Source organism: Gobius niger, assembly GCF_951799975.1.
Source record: "Gobius niger genome assembly, chromosome: 12".
Taxonomy (NCBI): Eukaryota; Metazoa; Chordata; class Actinopteri; order Gobiiformes; family Gobiidae; genus Gobius; species Gobius niger.
This window is the reverse complement of record NC_136863.1, coordinates 16,914,796-16,927,189: the sequence shown is the minus strand read 5'-3', so window position 1 is coordinate 16,927,189 and position 12,394 is coordinate 16,914,796. Positions and strand designations below refer to the sequence as shown.

At 39.3% G+C, this 12,394-nt stretch overlaps 1 protein-coding gene across 2 annotated transcripts in view; it reads left to right on the top strand.

Moving 5' to 3' along the window:
• LOC306971140 (guanine nucleotide-binding protein G(o) subunit alpha) overlaps positions 1-12,394 on the top strand; it is an 84,952-nt gene that overhangs the window by 59,791 nt on the left and 12,767 nt on the right. The window contains exons 5-7 of one of the 2 annotated variants that reach the window (XM_079567298.1): positions 4,969-5,097; positions 6,104-6,233; positions 11,535-11,688. In XM_079567298.1, the coding sequence (XP_079423424.1) occupies positions 4,969-5,097; positions 6,104-6,233; positions 11,535-11,688 (413 nt within the window). The remainder of the gene's footprint in view (positions 1-4,968; positions 5,098-6,103; positions 6,234-11,534; positions 11,689-12,394) is intronic. The other variant, XM_079567297.1, reaches the window with a different exon arrangement.

Sequence of the window (12,394 nt, the reverse complement as noted above, 5' to 3'; positions counted from 1 at the left end):
TTGGGATAGTTGTTTCTTTCACGAACAACAATTAGTGAAAGAAACAACTATCCCAACAATAAAAGCACATACATCGTACATCCTCACTTAAATTTGGTTGTACGCATGGTTTAAAACAAATACAAAATGTTTGACAACCCCAAAAAGTTCTAGTCTGTCCAGTGAGCAATGTCCTCATACACCCCAAAAATACAACGCTGGGTCCTGAACAAACTGACTGAGGGTGGAACTGAGTTTGATGTTTCATTGGGGTGCATAAAAATCCATTGTGTGAACTAAAACTAAGGGTGAAAATCTAAAAAAAATCAGGATGCAATTCACCCTTTTGCACTTCAGTATATCCAGGCCTGCAAAAATACATTCTTTTTTTTTTCTTTAAAAAATCCCTTGGAGAACCTTCCTTTTAGGGCTTGATGATTTACAATAGTATTAGTAAAAGTCAGCCCTCCATTGTCTGACTGCAACAAAGTCAGCTCGCCACCCTGCAAACTTTCCTGCTCCTCCTGATGCAGTGGTTTGTGTGTCTGCGGTAAATGTCACATTAAAGATTGATGCATACTTCCTATTATGTGATGGCCTGTGGAGCAGAACAGACCAACCGACCAATGAAATCATAGGACACTTATCACATGATCCATCCACATTGGTCTGTGTGTCCTTCCTTTAACAGAAATAAAAGTAGCTCGTATTACAGTTTATGGCGTTGTTTATCAGTCTGGTCGTTGGTGGCAGGTGGCAGTAAGGCTTTTAGTGAAGTCAGTAATGTATGTGTTCACAGGGGCATGAGATGTGTGTTTGAATGCTCGGAGTTGTTCAGTGACAAGTCCAGCCTGAAGCCACCTCTCTGCCCTACACACTGACCTATTTACCACAATGCACATACTGTGGCTTTAATTTACATGCCTCTACTGTGTGGTTCTGACCTTTAGAGACAGCATTAAATCACACCTCATTTACACACAGGCTTTTAACCACATAAAAATGACATTCAGGCTGTTATAGCTTGTCATAATGTATCCTATTTGCTACTGGTCTTTATCATATGAAGTCAAAATGATTTATGAGACAGTGTGAAACATGTCGTGTGTTTGACTGCTTTACATTAACGCATATGCCAACGTCAATTTTACACATTAGAAACGATGTATATAGTCTCAATAACCTGGCACCCCTGGATGGATAATGAATGCAGATGTTAACTAACAACCTATTTTGGGTGATGCATTTACACCATCAGTGGCTGGTGTTTATAAATGTCATTCAATTTATTCAAACTGTTCGACATAATGATTGAAAATAGCCTCTCTCTGTGTAATAAACATGTTGCATCATATGATCTGGCTGTGAATACCGGAGCATAACAGTGGGGCCGACATCTTAACTAAATGTTAGTCACCCAGCAACAGCTCTGAAATGAGACGTGGAGGAGCTGACCTCCCATGGGACAGGCATGGGAAAACACGCTTCATTTTCAACACTCAGTTATGCCCCATTTTCAAAGGGAAGCAGACAGTCAATATGGTCAATAATTCTGGAAAATGTCTTAAAGCTATTAAGACACAAATCAATTTAGACTGATAATTAATGTTTTTTATTTGAAAAGGAATACACAAATGTGCCAGAGGTTGCCAGTTCAGTATAAATAGGATGCACAGTTGGATAATGAGTGTAATTATCCCATCACTCATCTGTGTTGAAAGTCTTGCTTATAAACGCTTATGGGCACTTGAAGAATGTTCAGTATTTTATGGCTTTTTGATTTGTGAACCAAATGACAGTTTTATTTATGGTGAATGAGCTAATGCACTTATACAAATGCTTTCACAGATCAATATGACTTGGCAGAGTTTGGCTACTGTATACACTTGTTTGTCTTATGTAGGGTTTTATTCTGAAGTTGAAATGTCTGTTAGTGTGACTCAAAAGAAAGGAAAAGAAAGCAAGAACTTATTCGAGGTACTGTTGAGATCTGCACATGTTCTACAATTGATAGAGACCAAAAGCCTTGTTTCAACGTCATACACATCTGGTTAAATAAAGGTTAATAATAATAATAATAATCTACCCTGTCCGCTGTATGCGACACAATACTGTTTTTCATGTGTAGCATTTCCACAGCAAATGGACCGCAGTGTTTATGGGCAGCGCTACCTGGCCGGAGCGCACACGCTAGAATATACATTGCTGAAGGATTAACAGAATGGCGATGGAAACTTTTGTGAGAGCAATGTGGACAAATGCTCCTTTTGGGGTTTATGTAATTATTCAGAGGTGCCAAGGCTCATACTAGAGGAAAGAAGCAGCTAAAAGATGAACTATGAATGCAAGCTACGCGCTGCCCTCTGGTGGGGGTTATGGAATCATTCAGAGGTGCCAAGGAAAATAAAACAGAAATGCAATAGCTAAAATATGAATTATGTAGGTACGCAATATGCAAATGTTTTGCTAACAGCAGCTAAAGTTGAGCTAACAGCAGATAAATGCTAATATCGGAAAAATCTCCTTTTAGAACAGCGGTATGATGTGAAATAATATATACGTATGACCTGCCTGTTTTAGTGAGGGCTGTTCTCTCCCGTTTGTAGCAGCCAACAGTCTGTTCACATCACATTAGTACAATTCAGCACGCTTTGACCACAGCTGGAGATCGGTCCCAAAATCTATACCTGGGCAGACCGGTTTGACCCTGACATCTGTTGTGGATGGCTGCAAAAAGGCAGCGGAACAGGGTAGACCAGGCACTGGGCTGGGTAGGGCCTGGCAGTGGAAACACCCCATAAATGATCTCTGCAGTGCTCACAAACTCATCTTGTTATTATATTTATTGCTTAATACTACTGATAGTGGTTCAGGGATTAGGTGAAAAAGTGAGAAAATTACCATTATGTTTGACAATTTAAATAAATAAATGAATGGGTAAAATCAAATATTTGATCATAATATTGTCTTTGTCTGGGAACATATTTTAGTATTTCATTCTTCAGCCTTAATGTTGAAACTTTAAGATGTGAAATAAAATGTTTTTCTTTGTTAGATATGAGCTGCAGTCACAGACAACGTTTCAGTGTCTGAAAAATCCTCAGGGGCACAAGGCTTCAAAACGTCTTGGAAGCAATGTTCCAGAGAAAAGATGTTTGAACCATATTTTAACTCTGGGAGCTGATTTCCATCTGCTCAGCAAGCTAGCACTAGAACACTTAATGCAATGATTAATGCACCCATTAGTAAATGAACAAATATTTTAGCCATTGGTTAACAGCAGTTTTCCCAAAATATACCCAGTAACTGTAGCAATGAAATAAAGTTAAAGCATGTACATGTGCATTTTACTTGTTTGTTTTGTGCTGCTTGTTGCATAATTTTCATTATCACCTCTCCACCACTGTTGTTGTCAGACATCACTCTTTGCATCTTTTTACAGTAATCTTTTAGGCTTACACTAGCAGAGACCTGAGACAAGTATTCATTGGGGACCAGTGTTAATCCATGGGATAAGGAAGGGGCTAAATTTGTCTCCCTTCACAGATCGCGCAGCATGTGTTAACCGGTTCCATGGGAATGATCACGTCAGTTATTGTTTTTCTCCCATGTCACACCTCACAGTGACAACAGGCCTTTGTGTAAAATAACTGTGTGTTTTCTCAATAACCATTTTCAGGGTTTATTATTAGCTGTAAGCATCCGTATGTGCTTCATGTTGGTCACAAGGGTCTGATTACTGAAGCAATCTTGACTAGCCTCCGTCAATCAATGTTTATCTGTATGCTGCCTAGTTCTGTTCATTCATTGAAGTTTTGTCATTTTAGGTTATGTGACTGTCCAAATGTATGTTTCCACTGCAAAGTTGTGCAGTGCTACAGTATTTATGCACTACAATGTATTGTTGTCAAATCACTTTTATCAAAAGACCGTTGTGTTTTCTTGCAATCTTTCAGCACAGTTTCTTTGTCACTCACATGAGATGAGGCCACTTTTGTCATTTTGGGGACTTCTAGATGTATGTTCTTGAATCTACATATATCTCACTTTAGCTCATGCATTCTGATTTAAGGTCAGAGAAGTGTCCAGCGGCACACTTTTAATTCCTTAGTGTATCGTTGGTCTTGAGGGCAGCCTTTGCTTGATCTCAGTTGGTGGCAGTAATGCAAGTTGCTCTGCCAGTCGCCACAGACAAGAATCAGGGTCGGCAGGGCTTTTCTGTTCTGACTGAACTCACTCGGTTTCTCTGAACTTCATCACTTCATCTTCACTTCAATAATATTTTCTTATCCATGCAGGCATCCATCTTACTCACATCTCGTTTACTCCATTACTTTGGAACATCTTTGTATTGATTTGGTTGTAGTACGAGTCAAAGTAAACTTATATGAACATCATCTATGTGCATTATGTCATCTTTGAATAATTAGAATCATGCTTTATTTTTTGTGTTACTTTTCAATGGGATAACGTAAACATCATTACTCACGTTGATGGTTTTCTACTTTAGGCATCATATACTGCCAAATTGCTACATTGCAATGCAGTGATAACAAAATTGTGTATTTAATAAAATTGCGTATTTAATAAAACAATCATATATGTTTATTTTTAATTGAAAAATATTAAATACTTTAGTTCTTAACCTTGTTTTGTCTTTGTTTCTTCATTTATGGTGTACGGTTTTGACACCAATCTCCACTTGTGCCGTGAAGCTTTTACGAATCATTTTGAAAGCCTGTCCATCTTTGATTGCTGCACATAGAAACATGCAGATGTGTTCCTGAGTTGGATGCAAACTGATGAAATATCAGATTCTAGAGAGTGATGTGATATTGCTTTACAGTTCAACAGGGTAGATACCTTCTATCAAGCCACAGTTAATAAATATCTTACTTGCTCATCTTAAGTTTAGATCCTTCTGCCTAATATGTTAAAACGCTCTTCTAATGCTTTGAACTTTGTATCTGTTTCTGTGTTTCTGTGCAGCTACCTAGACAGTCTAGATCGAATTGGAGCGCCTGACTACCAGCCTACAGAGCAGGACATCCTGAGGACCCGAGTTAAGACCACAGGCATCGTCGAGACACACTTCACCTTCAAAAACCTCCACTTCAGGTGAGTGACAGTAACTACCCTGTCTGTCTTACAAATACTCCTCCAGCAGTTAATGTGATGATTACCCCTTCAAATGAGATCAAACAGCCTCTTAAAGGGGAGTGAGGGCTCTCAAAATAATTTCTGTGCTTGTCTATTCCAGTCCACTTACAATGATTTTTATGCTTCAAACTTTGTAACTCATATTCTTGATGTGTGCAGTTAAAAGTATTGTTGTGGAAGATGAAAATGCACAGAGGTTATGTGAACACCTGCTGCAGAGTAGACGGCATTCTGGGTGTGTTTGGCTCCACTCTATTTTTGAAAGCCTAAATATTGTCAGTATTACTGGCAGCAGAGCAATGAGAGGGAGGCTGATGTGTTCCTGTACTGGGTGTAGTCCATTAACCTAAACTCACCACTGCTTTATAGCACTGGTCACAAGACATTTGACAAGACTGTTGTAGTTATGGTCTCGACAGAAAATACTATGATAATGAAAACTCTAAAGATTTTCCCAAAAATATTTTTATAGATAATTTGACCAAAAACTGATTTTGCATCATTTCACCCGCTCAAAAAAAGGAGGAAGGTAAACAGACACAGCTTCACGAAGAGCTTTCTGGCTACTACAACTATCCACATAACCACAATGTAGACAGTTGTAGTAGTCAGGAAGGAACTACAACGGCCATATTCAAATTAGACTCACTTCTGAAGTGTAAAAACGGACAACACCTTTATTGAACTGAGCTGGGAAACTGTTGCCTGAAATAAAACAATTCTATAACCTACTGCAGGTAGACACTGGGGCCAGCATTGATCAGTGCATTCACATTCCCAGTAACAATAGCATAGCCCAACTTAACCTTTTTCTTTTGCCAGACTATGAGGATTAGCCTCATCATTCATTGGAAATCGTTGTCTCAGCTATAAGCGCTGCAGTGAAGTTTTTACTAGTGGTGCTTTTAGCAGTAATTAAAACGTCTAGTGTTTCTTCATGTGTCCTATTCTTTTGTGCTTTTAGGCTGTTTGATGTGGGAGGTCAGAGGTCAGAGAGGAAGAAGTGGATCCACTGTTTTGAGGATGTGACGGCCATCATTTTCTGTGTGGCGCTTAGTGGATACGACCAGGTGCTGCATGAGGATGAGACCACGGTAAGTGCTGCTCTACACATCTCTGCACTGCAGCTTCTTTCTCAGGTATATCCTGAGATCTTGGAGCAATGACTGTTTTTGACATTTTCCAAAATGTAGACTTGTTACAACCTCATAACTGTCCAAGACTGTAAGATTTGGAGGAAAATTGTCTTTAAAACAAAACAGTTTTGAATCCTTATGCAGATGACTTTTTTCTCTTTCGCTTTTGGTGTGTAAGAAGTTTGTCTCTATATGTCTTTCACTCTTCTTCTATTTAGCAGATTTGGCGCACAGGATCTTTTTTCCATGTTCGGTATTGTGTTTTGCTGTTCAGTCTTTCAGGTTTATCTATTCCTGGTTTGTTCTTTGTAAAACATCTGGACACAAAACACATATGGATCATGCAAATCTCTTTACTTCTGCTCAATGAAACCCCACAAGACGGTCGTGAAAACAAGTTTTGTGTGTTTCCGCAGTTTGCAAATAATCTGGACACGAGCCAAGGCAAATGAGACTCATTCAACAGGAAATAATATGTCTAATGTGTTAATATCGGGGGAACTTTCAAGTGAAACTAGTGCTGAGCTGTTTTGCTTATGTCCCTGAAATGTCACAAACATGTTTTTAGAGGTCCACACTACAGGTTTAGCAGGTTTTATACATAAAAGGCTCCATGAAGACATACAGTATATTAAGTTGAATGCCAGAGTTACTGTCAAACCAAATAAGTGATTTGCTAATTTCCGCTATTGAAACTGTGATTTCGCTATACCGTAATTGCGATGAAGAGCACTACTAAGGCTATAAAACACGCAGATTAAAATTCACGTTGCTCGGTGCTATTTTTAAGCCTTGACTGTGTCCTGTGAGAGTTTGCACTGGGAAAAGTGTCGAGAAGCTGCTCTATTTATGCAGATGTCATCATGCCCCCTTCTGAGCTGGGAGTGCCACAGGAGCGTCACAACACCCCCCCATATGATCTGGACCATACAGACTGAGGCTATTATGGAAATGTATAGTTGTCGAGCAGGGCAGAACAGCAAATCACATCACATATATTGAAGGCAAGACATTGTAGATCTAGAAGATAAATTGCTCTCAATAGACATGGCCATTGTAAGGTTCCGTGGGCACTGCTACAATTTCATTAAAGCACAATGCGGCATCCCCTCCTGGAACCGCCACCTTAACGTGGTGGGGGGGTTTGAACACCCGAATGATCCTAGGAGCTCTGTTGTCGGGGGCTTCGTGCCCCTGGTAGGGTCTCCCATGGCAAACAGGTCCTAAGTGACGGGTCAGACAAAGAGCGGTTCAGAAGCCCCTTACGAGAGACCAACAGGCCCGGTTAGAACCATGAGACCGTCCTTCTGTGGACCCACCACCTGCAGGGGGCGCCCTAGGGGGCTGGTGCAATATGATTTGGGCAGCTCCAACAGTTGCCCCCACGACCCGGAAACGGACAAGTGGAAGAAGATGGATGGATGGACAATGCGGCATGAACTAAATATATCAGATCTTTTCATTCAATTGTAAAAAATCTTCTAAAATATATGTTTTTCGTGGGGTTGGTATATAGAATATACTCCTACATTTGACACCCAATTCAGAAATTATAATTTAAAAAGTACTTTCTAATATTAACAATGTCTATTTTCGTTGAATCTATACCCCTCTGTGCCCTCAGCATTAGCAGCACGCTTGGTTTTCCTCGTATAAGAGACAATCAAAATAACAGCAGCATTTGTAAAAGAGCAAACACTGATGTGGGAGTTTTAATTACCCAACAAACAACCCAATGTTTCTGAAAGGCTCCCACGTCCTCTATCAGTGCCACCAGACCTGTCTGCTGTACAGCGCTTTGGCAACGCGAGAGCACTGCACGTTCAGCTTGGAAATGAACACCCCCTCTTTTCAGTGCTAATAATTACACACCTCCCTTTTGGGTGGCTTTTTGCTCCAGATTTAATTACACCGGCAGAAATTGTACTGTCATGCAAATCCATTGTGGTAACTGGCCCCGGTCACATTATGTCTATTATAGGTCATATACATTACAGCGTGTGCTATCAGGTGATTAGATCAACTTTAAGGGCTTCCTCATATTTTATATAGCACACCATGTCCATTTAGTTGATGCGCCATAACTGGCTTTGTATCGACTGAGATATAAAAACTCACATGAACACTTCCACCAGAAGTAGAGTTAATACAGCATATAACATGTACAGGGTTTCCACGGGGCAGTAAAAAGCATTAAAAGTCACTAAATGAATTGTGCCAAAATTGTGTCATTAAAAAGCATTTAATTGGATTCAAACTGGCATTAAATAAAACTGTTTCAATGTATAAGTACATCAAAAATACCAAAATTATGGTCTAAAACATTTTCAGCTCCTGATTTGTCCAATTCTCTTTCCTCTGTTTTATGAAATGCTTGCAAATCTTAAAGCAGTACTAAGTAACGTGTTTACCTTAATAAATAATTTCCGTAGTCCCTCTGGGGGTAATACAAGTGTTAATGGGATGATTGGGGGGTCTTTCATCTCCCTCTGGTGTCTCTGGCCAGAAAACTACAATTGCAACTTCGCTGCCTATGGGTCGGAGGCGTAATACACACTAATAGAATCACGACGAAGAAGCTGACAGGCTAACGGGCTAGTGCCACTAAAACAGTATTTACAGCCAAGTTTGAGTGAAAAAGTGAAAACATTTCTCCATTGTGTAATTGGATGTACAACATCCCTCTCTCCCTTTGTGTTTTCTGTCAGCGTAGTATTTACTCTCAATTCAAAAATCAATCAATGAGTGAAAAAACACAACATGCTACGACACCTGCAGTGGCACTAGGGTCATGAGTTACTTAATTCTGCTTTAAGAAATTACATATGAACTGATTTTTTTTTCTATTAAAATATAGTATTTGGTCATTAAAAATGGCATTAAAAAGCATTAAATTTGAGTTGCTTCTGCCTGTATAAACCCTGATGTAGAATATACCACAAAGCCTGAAGTGCTTTTATTATGCAAATTGATATGTTCAAAAACGTACCTTGAGTGTTTTGTTGCGCATGTTTCAGTGATCTTGCATATTTAGGTCCTTCTTTTCATGCACTGAAAACTCCAGCCCACACTCCAGTAGATGTCCCAAGGAAACGTCCCATGAAGCTCTTATGTGTTTAAAGGTCCAGACACCTCCACCAAAGTTGTTCTGATCCAGTCCATGGTTGCTGCGTTTCCTTTTTTTAGCTGCTGCCTTGGTCACTGAAGCAAACAAGTCCACTCTGTTTATTTTATAGCATATAAAATCTATGTATATAAGTCAGACACCAAATACTACCAAGGCTCAACGTATAGTAGTGGTAAAAGCTTGACCAAAGCATAATATAACCTTTAAGAACACCCACTTCTTAATAAAACAGTAGCAAGTGATAAAATAATGTGTTTTTAATGTAACTACTCGGCGAAGACATTTGAATATGCAAATCAGTATTTACATGTGGCAACAACTAACAGTGGCAGTGGCAGTTACGTAATGTCGTAAAGTGAAGAACACTTTACTGCTACTATTGTGCATCTGTTTCTTTGTTCTAGTTAGTGATACGTGCATGTGGGGGAACCAGGAAAATATTTTAAAAGTATGATGTGTTTAGACCGGCAAAGCACAAATTACAGTCCCCCTCAGAGAACTCTTTATATAGTGTGTCAATGTAGTGATCGTCTTTGCTAACATGAAGAAATAATCTCTTGGGAGTTGAACAGAGAACACACTCACACTTGCTGCTTTAAAACTCCCTCTTTTTATTCACCGACTGCATGCATCATGTTTTTATCTCTTCGCGCACACTCTATGCACTGTACTGAATGTCTGCACTTTGCGGCCACGAGTTGACTTTCGAACATTGGTCTATGGTGAAACCTGCGCCATCCTTGCATTTTCTGTTTACACTCTAAGCTCCGCCCTGCAGCACCTCTGGCTCCTTGCGCTCCCCCTGTTGCTCTCGCCTCCGACTGTGTTCTCTAACCAATCGTCAGTCAGATCTTCAGCAGATGCTTCGCCCACAGGCAGGTATGAACACTTCCCTTAGGTTTACGTGCTGTGTGACTGCTAATATGCATGTTCTCGTCTTTCTTATTCATGCAAATTACCACCAAAGACGCTGCTTTTACTTTTGTAGTTCAGTTCAGTTATTTAAATGTGACAGATTTATTTGAAATATGCATAGAAAATGTGTGTGTTTAGGAATTTAGGAAAAACTAATTTGAAAAAAATCTATGAAAAAGTGGTTTGTGGACAAGTTTCCACAATGCAGCGCCTGTTAAACGCCTATTAATGAGTGTATTTGTTTTATGAAGTTGGATTCCAGGCACATGGTGCACATGCTTTGATAATTACAGAATAATTAGAAGTAGCCTATAGTTAAAACTCTGCAGGGCCACTTCAGTAGGAGGTGGCTCACAGCTTAGTCGTTCAAAGGGCATGGCTTACTCCGCATGGCTGCACACTGTGTACTAATAACTCTCATATACACATTCACTTAATTACATGCAAACATCATCTTTGCAGTTTGGTGCATTCATGCTTTTGTTTTTCTTTTCATCGTTATTTTGAGCATTTGTGATTTCTTGATTATGAATTGTGCATGATGACAATAATGAGTTTATGCTAGTGTTTGGCAAATATTTAGTAAAATCATAGTATTTAAACTTTGTTTCTTAGGGCAATTAATCAATCTTTTTTCTTCTTCTTGACAAATCCTCTGGGCAGATGTGTTCATTCATGTATTAAGTATTATGACAGTGGTTCTCAACTGGTGGGACAGGAATATTTTTTAGTTCTGGCTCTTTGTCTAAAATGATAATTTTTGATGGTCCGGCTTATGATTGTTTGAATCAAGGCGGTAAAAGGCAAAGCGTCCAAAACTTAAACAAGAGTACAGATGACATCTTAAGAACCTTTGTCTGTGATGGAACACTCCTATTACACAACCTTTTAAATTACATATGCGCAGCATTTGGCAATTACACGCTTTATTAAAAAGATGAGTCTTTACTATAGACATAACAGATGAATTAAAGCCTCATGAAGTAGACTTTCCCAGCAGACCAGAGTAGCTGATCTCAATGGCCTATGGGGCTTAATATGTTATTAACTGTTATTAGTTTTAATTAATATATTTCTAGATTTATATTGGGGTTGCCACTTCTCATGATAGATTGAAGATGGATCCCAAAGCTACACCAGCTGAGAACCACTCCATTAGTGTCTTTCATATACAGTACATATGTCTTGAGGACATATTTTTTTCTCCATCCACACAGAATCGCATGCACGAATCGCTGAAGCTCTTTGACTCCATCTGTAACAACAAGTGGTTTAAGGACACCTCCATCATCCTCTTCCTCAACAAGAAGGACCTGTTTGAGGGCAAGATCGTCAAGTCTCCTCTGTCCATCTGCTTCCCAGAATACACTGGTACATAGTTCAAAATATGATTTAATTAGATAGGCGTAGCAGCAATTATAGAGGGCGGTGCTGAAGATTTGAGGCTTTGAACAAAAAAGGCAGATCACGGCAAAGTCATTTTTAATGCACTTCTGCTTTAATCTCAGTGATTTTGCGATATAGTGTGGCTTCTACCGATATGTCACCTGATATTGCAAAAACGATAATTTGCCAACATATTGTGCAGCCTTACAGCCAAAAAAAACGCTGTATTAAATGTGTATTCTCAACATGGACTGCTGCACTTTTGAATTGGTTTTGCTTTGGTGCTATAGGCTTTAGGAGAGGCCTGTTGGGAAATGGGAAAATTGAAGGCATTAACCAGACGGAAATTGAATGGCAAGAGACAATGAGAGATTAGGCGCAAATTATTTCCACCTCCGTAACTATGAATGACGTTGTAGAAGAAGACTGAGAGTCAAGATCAACAACAGGAAGAGACCAAAAGTGTGAGAAATGGCGAAAAGTTTAGACTGTGAAAGTGAGACAGAGAAATCAGATGCGAAATGTATTATTACCCCTCTTTTTTGAATGGATTTCTGCCATAGTATTGAAAGACAGGGATTGAAGGAAAGTTTACGCAATTTTCTTTTCTTCTTATTGGCTGGTTTGTGAAGCTGTATGACAGAAAATAGCAAAAGGAAAGTGTTTTTTTGATCTGGGATGTAAACACTGG